At 45.6% G+C, this 16951-nt stretch overlaps 1 protein-coding gene across 29 annotated transcripts in view; it reads left to right on the top strand.

The window, feature by feature from the left end:
• The window catches only part of LDLRAD4 (low density lipoprotein receptor class A domain containing 4), a 514307-nt gene that overhangs the window by 484727 nt on the left and 12629 nt on the right, over window positions 1-16951 (top strand). For all 29 annotated transcript variants that reach the window (XM_057504019.1, XM_057504005.1, XM_057504000.1 and 26 more), the window contains one exon: window positions 3536-3690. In XM_057504019.1, coding sequence (XP_057360002.1) covers window positions 3586-3690 — 105 coding nt within the window. In that variant the 5' untranslated portion in view covers window positions 3536-3585. The remainder of the gene's footprint in view (window positions 1-3535; window positions 3691-16951) is intronic.

The raw sequence follows: 16951 nt of genomic DNA, 5'->3' as shown, positions 1-16951 counted from the left end.
GAGATACTTACAAATGTGGGTCAACACACACTCACATACATTCATTCACATGCATAAACAATCTTTTGGTAATAAAAGAAAAAAAGAAAAGAAAACACCTAAACATCCATTGCTGGGAGAATGTAAGTTCCAGTATATGCATATTCTGGAATAGATAGCCACCATAAAGAGTAAGGTCAGTTTATAAATATTCTTGTTTAAAGATGTCTGTGATGTATAAAGTGAAAAAAAAGTAGAACAATATATGTGTACAATAATTCCATTCATTAAAAAGAAGAAAGCCCTTATTCAATAGGCACAGGCACAGAGATACGCAGTGGGAGAACTGTGCTCCCCCCAGGATGGCATGAGGTTAGGTGGGGGGTCAGGGAGTGCTGCAGGCTTACAAAGGAGAACTTTTGCATTGTACACTATGTAGTTTAAATTTTCAGGAAGTCTTCATTATTTTTATAGTAAGAATCCTTTTCAGATAAACACAGATATGCCCCCAAATTTTCACAGATGTATGAAAATATAATTTGATTCCTTTTCTACAAATGGTTATCTATATGGCTTTCCATATTCAGGAAAAGATGACCTAGACAGCCATCTTCCAGGTGAAGAATTAACATATGAAGACTTTGTGTGGGACCACTTATTGTAATCATTACTTTTCCCTCTTTCCAAGTCCATGAACAATGATGTTTTTTGGGGGGGAAAAGAAAATTTGTCGATTACAGGGCATGACTTAACCTGAAAGGCAATTTATGAACACTCTGCTGTTCATCCACAAAATAGAAGAGTTGGTAAACAAAGCATTATTTTGGGCTGCTCTACATACTACATCAGTTGCCTTTGACCTGAGCAGAATTAACTCCCTACTTCCCTGACTACTCGTCACGGGGGTGATGACCCTTGGTTGATGGCTTTCTCCCCCCATACGTCACCACAGCTTCTCTGAGATGCACTCCTTGTGTTCTGTGGCTGGTGCAGGCTTCAGTTTGGTCTGCGGTAGCAGTCCTCCCAGGAAGCATGCCTGTGCAGGTGGACAGAGCACACCTGGAGCCACTTGGCCCAGAACCCGCTCTGGGCTTCAGGTGTGTACACCCTAATTCACTGATTGATCTTTTAGTGATGAAGCCACTTAACTACCTGACACCACAAATACAAAATAAATAGAAATAGGTTCCTGATCATAGTTTCATGTGAGAGACAAACTGAAAAAACATAGTAACATCTTGTGTCATAAATGATGAAGTAAGCTATCCCCAGCCACCCAGCTGGGGAGGCTTCACATGGGCACCAGTTACACAGAGTATCCTGGACATGGGAAGGTCATGTGTAAAGGCAAAGAGAGTGTTTCTAGGCTAACAAGCATGTCACACATCCCACAGACTGAGGATAAATAAGGGCTCATTTATCTGTGCTCCAATTGCAAAGGTCCCTGTCTGTGCCCTCTGACTGGGAGCAGTTTCAGACTTTTCCAGGAGGTTCCTGCCATGAAGAGTTCTGACAGTCCCTTGGAGGTGTTTGGGTGTACATGAATTTGGTGGCTCCCTGGGGATTTCTTCCTCACAGGAAATAGATGCTCAGATGAGCTTCTGGGACTGAACTGGGCTCCCAGCTCCCCTGGAGGCTACGCTGACCAGCTGTTAGGCTGGGGGGGTATCCAGAGTGATGACAGCCAGTCAAGTGGAATGAAGTGGGGAGATCTGCACCTGGGCCTAGCTGACTGCTGGCCTCTAGAGCTGCCAGAGCACTGCCCTTTTATTGCCAGTGAGGGGTGTGCCCAGCTCCCTGTTCTCCAGATGCACCTGCAGCCAGCCCTAACAGGCCAGGGCCACAGGCAGCCCCCAGTGTGCACGTGTATACAGCTCTGTCCCTCAGGTGTTCAGGCAACAGGGTAGGAGTGCAGGACAGGGCAGGACAGGACATAGTGGGATCCGGGGAGACCCACCATCACCCCATCCGAGCTCCCATCCCTCTGCTCCTGGGCTGTGGCTGATGAGACACACAGCTGCAGGTATTAGGGGCCAGGTACTACCCAGACCCTGCCGGCATCATCCGAAGTGTGAGTCCAGATTACGAGAGAGAACACCTCCCCACTGGCCAGCAGCCTGGGCCCTGCTGCAGCAAGAGGGTGTATGTGTGTGTGTATTTGCACATATATGTGCATGTGCCTTTTGTGTATGTGTATCCATACAGTGTCTATATTTATATGCATATAAATGCACCTCACCCATGTGATTATGTGTGTTCATGCATGCTGTTTGTAGGCATGTGTGTGCATGCATGTGTTCGTGTGTGTTTGTGTGCACATGTGTGTGCACAAGTGTTTCAGGTTGGAGGCAGTACTGCATTTGACAGAGCTCTCCCTCTTTTGGTTGCTCTTCATTATACCCCACACCTCCCTGCCCTACCACAAAGTCGTGTGCTGTCTTCTTAACCATCTCCCAGAACCTCTTTAAATTGATGCCCCTGCACAATCTCCTCCTTTCAGTTTGTGGGGAGAGGCAGAGGAAAATGGGTGGGCAGCACTCAGCAGAGCCATAAGTTGGATGCTAGAAAGCAAAAAAGTCTGGTTCTTGGGCTGACCTCACTGAACACCTCCTTCTTCCCCGTAAAACCAAAGCTTCAAACTGCCAACTCAGTGTGCGATTATTCTAGAGGTAGCTCTGTACTCATGTGTGAAGCGTGTGTTGACAGCATTTAGATCTTTGTAATTGCAGTGTCAGAAAGTGCTAGAGGTGACCTGACTGCTCATAAAACAGGGTGTCACATGGTGGGAGACAGTGAAGATATGTTTTCTAAATTACTTCCAAAGGCAAAGCCTTTGAGGAAGGGAGATTGGAGCTTTTTATCCATATGTACTTTCTCTGCAGTGTACTGCATGGATCTCGACACAACCATAAAGGTGGAATTAACTAGAGAAACAGAGACTGGAGAAACAGCTTTGGTTTTGAGAGACTTCCTTAACTCCTCTAGGGGCAGGAAGTATGAGGATGTCATCTGGCAGGAGCAGAGCTTAGGGGATAGTGAGCCCTAAGCTGCCATCTTTCATACTGAAAGAGATGGTGGCCCTTGAGGGCCTGCCTGCCAAGTGGGAAAGAATGGCCCCTGTGGTGGCCAATCTCTGGATGCACAGTGGGCTGGACTTTGAGTTCCATGTGTGAAATGGTGTCTGTTTTAGCACGGCACTTCTAAAGGGCCTGTAAAGCCAATAGAATATATTTTCCTAAGGCCCTTTTCATGATAAAATTGTAAGATAAGGCTTGTCTGAGCACCAAGGTTAGGCTGAGTGCCACACACAGGTCTGTTGGAAAGAGCCCCATGCCTAGGTCTCCTTTCTTCAAATGTTGTTAGAATGTCAACGTCCGGCAGTGGCCTTGGGTAGCAGGCCTAGGGAAAAAAGGGTTTCTCTCTCCCAAAGTCCTCGTAGGCACCAGGGGTGCCTGGTGGTTGTAATGATCAGAGTGCCCTCAGGAGGCAAGCATCTGGAGAGCTGAGTGATGGTGCAAAGGGCACGTGGCTAATACGCTTTCCTCTTCTGTCGCAGCGGAGCTGGAGTTCGCCCAGATCATCATCATAGTCGTAGTAGTCACAGTGATGGTCATAGTCATCGTCTGCCTGCTGAATCATTACAAAGTCTCCACACGGTCCTTCATCCATCGCCCGAGTCAGAGCCGGAGGCAAGAGGACGGGCTGCAGCCGGTAAGTGTAGGCCTGGGCCCCTCGGGTGCTGCCCAGGCCTCTGTCTTGGGCCCCAAAAGTGAGGCTGGCAGCCAGTGAGGGCCACAAAGCAGGACAGCTCTTGTGTCAGCCCAGTATGGTTTATAGGTATTGCAAACTTTCTATTGAAGATTATATACTTACAGAAAAGTGCACTTTGTTGAGCGTTCAGCTCAGCAAATTTTTGCACAACTGAACACCTGTGTAACCAGTACCTAATGAGGAAACAGAATTGACCAGTCCCCAAAAACCCACTCAGGCCCCACTTCTGGGCATGCCCCCCACAAGGTCACCTCTCTCTTGACATTCAGCATGGATGAGTTTCACCTGCCTTTGAATTTCATGACATTAGAATCATACAGTAGGTGTCCTTTCATGTCTTCATGAAAGGCTTTTTTCATTCAACATTATACATGTGAGAACCATCCGTGTTGTCACACACAAACTTGTTCTTAAGTGTGGCCCTGAAGGTGTTCCAGTGATCAAGAACTACTTGTGCAGCACCACCTGCACCTGTAAGGCATCTTGGGGGTTCCACAGTGCCATGGGTATGGGGGAGACAGGAGACTGGCAACCAGACAGCAAGGGCTAGCACCCCTCAGATGGACCAGGGCGGGCTGGGCTATGCAGGGGCTCACAGGGCAGCCCATGCAAAGGCTCTTCAGGTTAGTTTAAGGATTCTATCTACTTCTTGCTCTGAATAACCCTCTTCCTTTGGAAAATTAGGCACAACTATTCAGCTAACCTGCCCTGTGGTCTGTACCTAGGAGACCAAGGGCTACTGGGACTCTGTTCTGAGCTGGCTTTACAGTCGGATTCTTTAGCTTCCGGTGAAAGGTTTGGGAATGATGAGTTTAGGCAGTTATAAATTCTTGGCTTTGGGGGTGGGCAAAGGAGGAAGAGACCCCATGAAACTCATGTATGAGGACAGGGCTATCTGGTGCCTGGCTTAGGAAGGCCATTGTGGGTGTGGGGTACAGCCATCCTGGTGGGTATGGCAGAGGGCAGCTGGGCCCAGGCCCCTGGGACCCCTGAGGAGGGCAGGATCGCACTTCATCAGGCTGCAGAGTTACCCAGTGAGCTGAGGCTGCTGAGTGTTCATGTCCATGGTAGGTGGAGGGAAAGGAAGTGGATGGGGCTGCTCCTTGCCTCTCCAGACCCACAGAGACCAGACAGGGTGCCTCAGGGCTGCTAGCACCCGACCTGAGAAGGAGCCAGCTGCCCCCCGCCTCTGCTGCCTCCCCCTTCCTTCATCTCTCCAGCCCCGAGCCAGGCCCACAAACCCCGCCAGCCCTTGTACCATGGCTTTCATCTCATAGCGGTGGCTTCCCTGGGGGCCCTTTGTCACCGCAGCAGTGTGGTGCCCGAGGGATTCAGGCTTACTGAACACTGGTGTCCTGACTCCTGTAGACTCCCCGTTCTTACAGAAGGGAAGGACAACTCTGGTCACTGAAGGAGGGAAAGAATTCCTCTGAAATTCTGAACACAGAAAACATGTAATTGTCCTGAGTTTAAAGAGGGATGACAGAGAAAATCACCACTGCCGCAGCCTCAGAACTGCAGAAGGATCACCCTTTGCTCTTTGCCAGCCTGAGTGCAAGGGCTGTAAGTGCCCTCTTGCTGTCAGCTCCCTAGCTGGCAGGCAGATTTCAAGTTTCCTCAAGTACATCCATGAATTACCCACCCTCCCCTTCTGCCGCATTCTCCTGCAAGCCCAGAGTACGCACAGAGCGCCGACTGCCCCTCCTGCACCCGGCCTGCTGTCTTCCCCGCACACGTGCTTCCCCCGACCTGATGTGGGTGAGGTGGCTCCTCCCCGCTCCCAACTCAGACCTGCCACAGCTGTCCTCCCTGTCCGCAGCCACTGTTGCCGACTGGGAGCTGCCTGGCACAGTCGGGGGAAGGGCACGGCACACACAGTCATGTCCTTACCAGAGGTGAAGAAGGAAGACAATTTTATGAAAGCAGAAAAGTGAAAATTTAAGTGTGTTTTCTGAAATGTGTCTTCTGTTTCATCTGGAAGGGGATTCATGCAGTGCCCTCTCCCAGGGGCTGCAGTTTGCCTGTGTCTACCCTGCTCCAGGGGCTGCCGGGCAGCAGAGCCTTACTTTCTTGAAATTGAGAAGGTAATTTGGTGACTTTTAGATGTTCCTTAAGGGCTGCACATGGTAAGGCAAGTGAACCCACAGTAACTAGCAAGTGTACTCATAGAGGCCTCTGTCACAGTGTGCCTGAATTTGTTAATAAACACTGGAAAATTTCGTCTATGAGAGCTCAGTCTCAGTTCTGAGCTGGGGGTCATGGAGATGCAGGCTGCACACAGGTTTGTTCCTTTGCTGCCATGATGCTATTTTTTTCTTTTCTTTGAGTGACCCAATTCTGGGTGTTGTTGCTTCCCAATGGTCAGATTTTCCTCAATGAAATGCGGATGTGAATATTGCACAGCTTCACAATGAGCTTTCATCAAAGTTTCATAGACTCAGGATGCATTTTTACACAGTGACCGTATATAATCCAGGCCCAGACTGGGTAGCTCCGTTTCATGAGTACGGCTATTAGCATAGTTTACAATCCAGAGAGGGAAAGAAGCAGGTGAGAAAGACACCACCCTGCTCTCCTTGGAACAGATCCGAATCCATGGTCAGGGCAGCCCTCCTCTTCCCAGGAGCTTGCCCCCTACAAGGCTTTTGCTACCTGATTACCTCCTTCTTCTGTCTCCTTTGAAGAAATGACATGTGCTTAATATAGTACTGGGAAAGCAGTCTGATTAATTTACACTGTGGTTCCCAACAAGGGGCAATTTTGCATCCTAGGCGACCCCTGACAGTGCTGGGAGACATTTCTGGTTTTCACACCTCAGAGACAGGGCACTAAATCCTTTAGTACACTGGGCAGCCCCCACAACAAAAAATGATCTGACCCCACATGTCAGTAGTGCAAAGAGGAAAACCCCTGACCTCACCAGGTGCCAAATGCCACCCTTCCCAGAGCCACTCTCTCATCAGAAGAGGATGCCTGGTAATACAAGTGGATCTCATGGCTGGCTCTGAGCTCCAGCAGAATAAGAGAACACTTCCCGGCAGTGCAGCAGAAAGTGTTGGGGCCCACAGGGAACTTGGGTGGTCAGAGGGCCCCAGTCTGGGACTCCACCCTGGGAGCAGTCTCCCCTAGGGACTTCTGTCTTCCGTTGTCCTTCTAGTCATTCACTGGACATGAGCCAGGCCAGAGCAAGATAAGAAGAAACAGTGCGACGTGTCCTCACTGTGCTCTGCCTCTGCCCCCCACCTCCACCAGCAGCAGCATCCACTGGCTAGTTCTCACTGGGCTTTCTCTTCTTCTGGAAGCCCGGGGTTTCCATGCCCATTGGTGTATGTGGGTGAGGTGTGTGTCCGTTGGCTATAGACTGCAGGAGGAGTTTGGAATGGGCATGAGAACTCAGCTCGAGGTAGTCCCAAGTGGCCCTTCCAGGTGGCCCTCCCTCAGCATCTCAAAGTGACAGCCTGTGACAGCCTCCCCCCTCCCTCAAGGCATGGAGAAGTAGCTGGGCCTGAGCACAGGAGATGGTCACGGTGCTGTGGGGAGGGCCCTGCTCTTCCTGGCGGCTTGGCAGGTGAAGCCTCCTAGGCTCCCCTTGGTACTGTGCGGCTTTGGGCTCCTCTGCGGGGGACTGTGCCACTTGATGTTTGTGGTGTGCTGACCGTGGGGTTTCATGGCTGCCCCCAAGAACCCCCAAGAGCACCTATTACTTTGTCCACCTCTAAATCCTGCCTTCCCAGGAGCCTAAGTGGGAGGGGTTGCCCACCTAGTCCAGATGGAATAATAAAGGACAGTTGGGTTCTGTTTTTGAGGAGGAGGTTGAGCATGTAGATGTTCTGAGTTGACGCCACTTCACTGCCTGACTGAGAGCTGCCCCTCTACGCACTGCATTCTGCTTTAACTGCCAAGGGAAAGCACGCCTAAGGCTAGTAATAGAGGATCTCAGGAGCTCTGCAAATCCCTGGTCCTCAGGTGGAGTCTTCTTCTGCAAGTGGCTGGTTCGACAAGTTGCCCCTCTGGGCCAAGTGCCAGGCTTGCCCTGTTTCCAGGAGGTCTGCTTTGTGCAGTCAAGGCTCCTTCCCTGGCGCCCTGGCTTCCCCACACAGCAGCCACCTGCCCACTGTGTCTCCCCTCACCAGCTCTAACAGTGCCTGCTGGCAGCTCGTACTTTCTATGCAGCTCCCTCTGGCCAAGGGAAGAATGGGTGGAGTCTGCACTGGCCCAGGCCAGTCAGCCTTCATCACCACAGCATTCCAGGGGAGCCTGGGGATAGGACAGTGCTGGCCCTGAGTTTGGTAGAAAGAGCCATTTCTGGATGAAAATGAAAATTAGCAACCCAGGCTTAAATTAAATTACAAGAAAAGTAAATGCTGAAATAATGGTAAACAGCAGTGAGTGGGCTTGTGATATAAACCCATATGTGTTCTTTCTGAGGTAGTCTCAGCATATTTTTTATAACCTGGTTTATGTGATTTCAGAGCTTTGAGACTGTCTAGATTTCTCTCCATTATCTTAGACTGTCAAGTAATAGAAAAACAATAAAGCGGCATACATTTTCCAGATACAGCCCTGAGAGATGTTTGCTCAAGTCTTTGGAGGCTTTTCTGCCATAGCTGGGGGAGGCCCAAGTGGCCTTTTCTGACAGTCTGTAGCCCGGCCCAGTGGGGTCCACTGAGCCCACCTGGGCAGCCAGGCTGTGGTGGACGGTGGACAGTGGGTGAGGCCAAGGTGCCAGCCTTCTTTTGAGGAACAGCAAAGGGGCAAGAACATTTTTGCTTAGTTTGAACTGTAGGAAATGGTGGGTATTCATCCATTTTGACCTATAAAAGTCAATTTTAATTTAAAAATTAACAAAAGGAGTCACATCAGGCACTTCTCCACTACCAACTGCTGCAGGTAATCAGTTGTGAAAATAGGAGTTCCTGGGCCTCCCTGCAGGGACAGAGCAGCACCAGGCCAGCACTCAGCCCAGCCTGTGCTTTCCAGCTCCAGTGGAAAATGCACGTGGGAGACAGAGAGAGAAGCCACATGTTCTGTCCCTGGGCTGTGGGGAAGGAGGACAAGGAATGTGGCTGTTGGCTGTGTAGGAACAGAAACTTGGGTCTCTCAAATCCAGCGTGTTCTGGTATGGGGACTCCCACACCCAGAGACCTTCCCTCCGGACAATGCAGACTTGGCCTGGAGTGTGGCTGGTGTGTGTGGTTGGCCCCATAAGGTGGTTTGACAGAATTTGACTGAATTTGTAAAAATTGAGAGGCTTCACATAAAAATTGGAATTAGCATCTTCTCTTGATAAGTTAGCATATCAGCATGCACTGGCCTCTGTTCCTGCCTGGTACCCCAAGACTGAAGCCATGGCGCAGCTGCCACTCAAGATGGGCCTGTGCTCACCTTTTGACTGCGGTCTCATCTCTTGACCTGGAACCCTCAGCAGTAGGCAGGTGCTGTGGCCACTTATTGGTTTGCACAGTGGTGATTGTTCTTCAGAGAAAATATTCTTCTGCCTCTACCATAAGGGTGAAAATGAAAACAAAGGTAGACCAAGAAGGCTACTGGTTTCCAGAAAATGGGAGAGACCTCCCTTATGGAAGTAAAGATCATTCCTACAAGATCAGGAGTTCAACCAAATGTGACTGGACAACAGAGTACTGCATTTTCTCCACCTGGCCCCTGCTCATTCAGGTCCCTGAAGACAGTCATCCCCCCAGGGTGAATGCCATTTGTGGCTGGCATCTGTGGCCAGGAGGGCAGAGGTGGCTGTGGGCTCCTTTCTGTTGGCCTTGGGAGCGGGCTGGCCTGAGCACAGACAGTTCTGGACACCCATGAGAATTCTCTGCACCAGGCTCAGAGCTCACAGCGCTCAAGAAGCCCACCAGCTGGGTCCTGGGGCCTGGTGAGGGGCTCAGGGTGAGGGAGTCACCACAGTTCATTCCCACTGTGACTGAGGAGTCGGACTGCTCTGGCCTGCCTTTTCTTCTCTTTTTTAAAAATAATTTTTAAATTAAAAAAAAAATTTTAATTTTAATTTTGTTTTTTATTTTGGTATCATTAATCTACAATTACATGAGTGACATTATGGTTACTAGATTCCCCCCATCATCAAGTCCCCCCCACATACTCCTTTACAGTCACTGTCCATCAGCATAGTAAGACGCTATAGAGTCACTACTTGTCTTCTGTGTTGTACAGCCCTCCCCGTGTCCACGCCCCCCGACATTATGTGTGCTACTGATAATGCCCCTTCCCCCCCTTGTCCCTCCCTTCCCACCCATTTTCCCCAGTCCCTTTCCCTTTGGTAACTTAGTCCATTCTTGGGTTCTGTGATTCTGCTGCTGTTTTTTCGCTTCAGTTTTTTCTTTGTTTTTATACTCCACAGAGGAGTGAAATCATTTGATACTTGTCTTTTCCACCTGGCTTATTTCACTGAGCATAACACCCTCTAGCTCCATCCATGGTGTTGCAAATGGTAGGATTTGTTTTCTTCTTATGGCTGAGTAATATTCCACTGTGTATATGTACCACATCTTCTTTATCCATTCATCTACTGATGGACACTTAGGTTGCCTCCATTTCTTGGCTATTGGAAATAGTGCTGCGATAAACATAGGGGTGCATATGTCTTTTTCAAACAAGGCTGCTGCATTCTTAGGGTAAATTCCTAGGAGTGGAATTCCTGGGTCAAATGGTATTTCTATTTTGAGGTTTTTGAGAAACCTCCATACTGCTTTTCACAATGGTTGAACTAATTTACATTCCCACCAGCAGTGTAGGAGGGTTCCCCTTTCTCCACATCTTCACCAATGTTTATTGCTGTTTGTCTTTTGGATGGTGGTGATCCTTACTGGTGTGAGGTGATGTCTCATTGTGGTTTTAATTTGCATTTCTTTGATGATTAGTGATGTGGAGCATCTTTTCATGTGCCTGTTGGCCATCTGCATTTCTTCTTTGGAGATGTGTCTGTTCAGATCCTCTGACCATTTTTTAATTGGATTATTTGCTTTTTGTTTGTTGAATGTGCGTGAGCTCTTTATATATTTTGGATGTCAATCCTTTATCGGATATATCATTTATGAATATATTCTCCCATACTGTAGGATGCCTTTTGTTCTATTGATGATGTCATTTGCTGTACAGAGGCTTTTCAGCTTGATATAGTCCCACTTGTTCATCTTTGCTTTTGTTTCCCTTGCCCAGGGGGATATGTTCATGAAGAAGTTGCTCATGTTTATGTCCAAGAGATTTTTTGCCCATGTTTTTTTCTAAGAGTTTTATGGTTTCATGACTTACATTCAGGTCTTTGATCCATTTTGAATTTACTTTTGTGTATGGGGTTAGACAGTGATCCAGTTTCATTCTCTATATATATGTAGCTGTCCAGTTTTGCCAACACCAGCTGTTGAAAAGGCTGTCATATCCCTGTTGTATATCCATAGCTCCTTTATCATATATTAATTGACCGTATGTGTTTGGGTTAATATCTGGACTCTCTATTCTGTTCCACTGGTCTGTGGGTATGTACTTGTGGCAGTACGAAATTGTCTTGATTACTGTGGTTTTGTAGTAGAGCTTGAAGTTGGGAAGTGAGATTCCCCCTGCTTTATTTTTCCTTCTCAGGATTGCTTTGTGTGGCCTGCCTTTTACTTATCTTTCCCTACTTCATCATGTGTTTAGAAAAGCATGTCTAAAATGATGGAAATGAACTATTTTCAGCAAGGTGCAAAAAAATGAACTAAAGGGCTTGATTATACAGTTATATAATAGGCATGTCTCTGTCACCCCAGAATAAAGAAGAGAGAGCCACAGGCTTCATTTCCCAACAGGCTGGGCTGACCTATGGCAGTGGACAGTTTCCCTCTGGGGTAGGCAGATTCTTGCTGCACCGTAAGACCAGGGGTATTTATTGTCAGTTTTATCCAGTAACAAGTCTCTGTTATTTCATGAGCCACTGAAACTGCATTTCCAAGTGTTGCGGGGATGTCAGAGCAGGACAGCACCCACTGCATACTCCAAGCCTGGGTTTCCTCCGTCTGTCATGCTGCTTCTCTCTGAGCGAGCGAGGGCATTCACAGAGTCAAGCTGCCACACTGGTCAAATAAAAGGAAAAACCTTTGGCTGATCTGATTGAAGCATTAGAAGGTAGCTAATTTTAACAACTTCAAAAAAAGAAAGTTTCCATCAAATAAAAAACAGGAGGCCAAGTTGCTGGCAAAAATTGGATAAGGTTGCTGGGCCAGGTATTACATGGCAGTTTCTCATCTGAACAGAAGTAGATGGGCCTTTTCAATAAACAAGATTTGCCTTTAACACACTGTGAACAGTTCAAATTGTTCTTCAACTGATGTTGTCATTGGTCAGAACAGTTTTAAAATTACTTTCAGAGCTTGCAGGTCATTTTTGGAAAATTTTCAAGGAAAATAAAAAATCTCAATGATAGCAAATCTTCCTGTTCCTTACGAGTTCTCTGAGGATGGATTTGATTTTTGGTACTGCCAAAGTCCACTTAGAGTTAAGTAATATGAATGATGTGGCTGATAAAGCTAAACGATACAATTTTGGTGCAAAGCCAAGTGTGACTCAATAAGACTGATGTCTGAGTTACAAACTGATACTGTAGAGAAAGGTCAGGAAGAACCCACAGCAAACCAATGGCTTCCTCTGGGGAGCAGCAAGGGTAGGACAAGGTGGACGAAGAGAGCCTGGTCTGTGTTGTTAAATCTTTTATGGTAAGAATGTATTCATGTGTTACTTTTGCAGTGAAAAAACAAACTGTGCACATAAAGTGATGCTGAAGGCAGTTCCAATAATGTTCTGAGCAGCTGTAGATGCCACAGGTGACTCATGTGAATATGGATTGTATTGTGACAAAAGTTATGATAAAATCATATTTTTAAATAAAGTTGATGAACATTTTTATAAACAAATTTTAGTAACCTTTTAAACAGGCATTAGCATTTATACTCTAATGGTAAAGTTTCTTTGTTTTTGCTTAGTCCTTGAAAGTTAGTGTGGTTTGTTCTGGGGGAAAAAGTACTTCATCCTGAGTGACCCTTGTTAGAGAGGCTTCCCAAGGCTGTCTAAAGACTCAAGGAGGGTACCTGGGTTCTGGCTTGGAGTTAGTCCCCTACCAGCTCCTTGACCTTGGGAAAGCATTCATCCCATGCCTTGGCTTTCTTTCCCCATAAAAACGGTGATTGTCACTGCCTGGACTGCAAGTGTGTGGTTCAACATTTGCCTGTCACCATGAACTTTCTGATTCCCAGGCTGGTTTCTCTTGAAGTCTAATTGCACGCTATCCCCTATCAACAAGCCTCAGAGAGGCAACTGTGTAGCTTTTCTGCTTATTCCTCTGGCTCACAGACCTCCCTGATTCACTGTCTTCTGGAAATATAAGACAGTGGATTCCCTTTCTTTTCTTCCCAGCAGACTTTTCCTGGATGATTTGTCTTCCTCTTAAGGGACATGCCCTAGATTGAGTAGAGTTGGGAAGGAAGTCTTGAGTCTTGAGAATCAGTCTGTCTGTGGATTCCCAAGGAGATTTAAAGGGGGAGATGCTGGTGGGAACAGTCATTGACATTTAGAAGTATTGCCTCTACATCTAAGCTGTTACTGCCATCTAGGGTGGAAAAGACAGTAACTTGAAAGCTTTGGGGTGGTGGAGAGGTTGCATAAGAAAATGGGAGAAAATTTCACAAGTACAGGTCTTGCTGAATATCCAAAAGTCAGTTTTACCTATGCGTTAAAATTCTCACCCTGGGACAGAAAAAAAATAGATTTCCAAATATTTCAGTACTTTCGTGCACTGAGGAGCCCTTGGATAGAAGCCAGAATACTCAGCAATGGCTTTTCCTTATTTCAGGCTGGCTGTGTCACCGTCAGTGAGTCATGTGCCCTTCGTGGGCCTCAGTTTCCTCACATCTAAAATGAGTGATAATTGGCTTAGATTAGAGGCCTTCAGTTTGAAGAACAGTAAGAAACACCTTTTACATTACAATCAACAGTACTTAACTAGTAAAGTTGTTTTCCTGAGTTCTGAGAGCTGCTCTAGCAAATTAATCAAACCTAATGGGGAGGTCTTGGGAACCTCCAATATTTAGCCAGTAGGTCAGAAGCACAGGGAACTGCCTGGGGCTTGCAACCTACATCTGGAGTTGGGGGTGGAGGGCAGTCTTACAGGATGGAGCCCTTAACCTACCAGTTTAATAAAGGATACAAGTTAACAGCCAGACAAAGAGATACATAGAGCAAGGTCCCAAGTAAAGGACCTTCTATCCCCGTGGAGCTTGGGGCCTGGCTTGGTGGCACATAGAGGCGTTCTGCCCCACCAAGCTTAGAACTCTCTTCAACTGAGAAGTAGGATCCAAGCGAGCAGAGAGCAATAAGCTCTTCTCAGGGGGTTTTGTGAGGGCTTCATTGCAGAATCATGATTGATGAAATTATTGGCAATTGACTGAATCAGCCTCCAGCCCCTGCCCTTGGGAGGTTCCAAAATTCTCTCATTAACATGACAAAACACCCATTTCACCTTTAAGACTCTGCAGTGTTTTCAGAAACTGTGGATGAAGACCAAATATACTTGAAAAATATGTATTTCTTATGGCTCATTATATTGCACATACCCTACCAAGACTGAATCATGAAGAAATAGAAAATCTGAATAGATCTGTAACAATTAAGATCAGTTCAATAACCAAAACCCTCCCCAAAAAGAAAATACCTATACCAGATGACTTCATTGGTGATTTCTACTAAACATTTCAAGAAATTGCACTAGTCTTTTCAAACTCTTCAAAAAAATTGAAGAGGAGGGGATACTTTGTGACTCATTCTATGAGGCCAGCATTACCTGATACCAAAGCCAGACAAAGACACAAAAGGAAAAGAAATCAAAGACCAATATCCCTTATGTAGAAATCCTCAACAAAATACTAGCAAAATGAATTCAGCAGCATACTAAGAGGATTATACACCACAACCAAGTGGGGATTGTTCCTATAATGCAGGGATGGTCCCACATATGAAGATCAATCCATGTAATAGACCATGCTGTCAGAGTGAAGGGAAAAAATTCATAATCATCTCATTGATGCAGGAAAAGTATTTTGACCTAACTCAACTCTTTTTCATGATTAAAAATAGTCAACCAACTAGGGTAGGAGGAAACTACCTCACTGTAATGAAGGCCATCTATGAAAAGCCCACAGCTGATATCTCAGTGGTGAAGGACTGAAAACTTTTCCTCTGAGATCAGGAACAAGGCCAGGATGCTTGCTTTCACAACCTCTTTTCAACATGTTATTTATTGGAAGTTTTAGCAAGAGTAATTTGGCAAGGAAAGAAATAAAAGGTATTCCAATTAGAAAGAAAATACCTAAATCATCTCTAGTCATAATGACATGATTTTATAGGTAGAAAACCCTGGAGATTCCAACAAATGAAAAAACCCTGCTAGAACTAATAAATTCAGCAAAGTTACAGTATAGAAAATCAACATGCAAAAATCAGTTGAATTTCTTTACACTCACAATGAACAACCCCAAAAGGAAACTAGGAAATCAATTCAATTTATAATAGCATCAAAAGGAATAAAATACTTAGGAAAAAATTTAACCAAGGAGGTGAAAGATTTGTTCACTAAGAAATTAGAAATTAATGGAAAGACATCTTGTGTTCATGGATTGGAAGACCTGTACTGTTAAGATGTCAATATTACCCAAAGCAATTTATAGATTCAGTACAATCCCTATAAAAAAATCACAATTATGTGTTTTTGCATCAAATATCAGTATCATCTGTTTTTTGCAGAAATAGCAAAACCCATTCTAAAATTCATATGCTATCTCAAGGGACATCCCTCCCAGATAGACAAAATAATACTGAAAAAGAATAATAGTGTTGGAGTCTCACACATCCTGATTTCAAAACTTACTACAAAACTACAGTATCAAAACAGTGTGGTGCTGGCATTCAGACAGACAGACAGACCAAGGGCAGTCGTTTCAAAAATAGTGCTGGGAAAACTGGAAATCCACATGCAAAATAATGACACTGAACCCTTATTTATACCATATACCAAAACATAACTCAAAATGGATCACAAGCCTAAATCTAAGAGCTAAAACTATAAAACTCTTAAAACAATGGGGATAAAGCTTCATGACATTGGGTTTGGCAATGGTTTCTTGCCTGTGACAACAAAAAGAAACATAAATTGGACTTCAAAATTTTAAAATTTTCAATGGACATGTCAAAAGAGTGAAAAGACAACGCACAGAATGGGAGTTAACATTTGCAAATCAAATATCTGAAAAGGGATTAACATCCAAAATATATAAAGAACTCCTACAATTCAACAACAAAGTAATAGACAACCCAATTTAAAAATGGACAAAGGACTTAAATAGACATTTCCCCAAAGAAGATAGACAAATGGCCAATAAGCACATGAAAAAATTCAGTATCACTAATTGTGATGGTTAATTTTATGTGTAACTTGACTGGCTGGACCAATGCCCATATGGCTGATAAAACATCATTTCTGGCTGTTATCTGTGAAAGTAATTCTGGGAGAGATTAGCATTTGACTCAATAAACTGCATAAGGAAAATCTGCCCTCACCAATGTAGGTGGGCAACATCCAATCCCTTCAGAGCCCAAATAGAGCAAAAAGTTGGAAGAAGGACAAATTCTCTCTCCTTGAATTAGAACATCCATCTAAAAAAAGAAAAGTCAATTGTTATTTTCCACTTACCACTAATACCCCAAAAGTGCCAAACAGTCAGATTTAAAAGGAAGAAAATACAGTCATCTTCCAGGTCTGCAAATAGCACATTTTGGCCCTAGGCATCATAAAGACAATCATTTAGAAGATAAAGTGATTTTTTTTTAAGTTTTTAACGCAGATATTTAGTGTCAAACAAAGTCAACCTATGGGAAATTTTTCATCAATATGGTTATTCATTGACCATTCGGAAGGAGGAAAACACAAGCATATTCCTCAAGCCTAAAGGAGCTGGAAAATGCATATCTTCAAGCCTGCAAGATTTGGAGCTTTCCCATGTCCCTTTTCCACAAGATGTAGATTCAGTAGAGCCCCTATAAGGAACAGCCAGCTCCTCAGGACCCAGGGGCTTCATAGGCCTGGGTCCTTGGGCTGTGCTCAGCAGGGCACCCACAGAGGCAACTTCCAAGGCCAAGCCCAGAAGGCCAG

Source organism: Manis pentadactyla, chromosome 6 (assembly GCF_030020395.1).
Source record: "Manis pentadactyla isolate mManPen7 chromosome 6, mManPen7.hap1, whole genome shotgun sequence".
In the NCBI taxonomy this organism is placed as follows: Eukaryota; Metazoa; Chordata; class Mammalia; order Pholidota; family Manidae; genus Manis; species Manis pentadactyla.
Note: the sequence above shows the minus strand (reverse complement) of the source record. Positions and strands in the feature narration are given on the sequence as shown.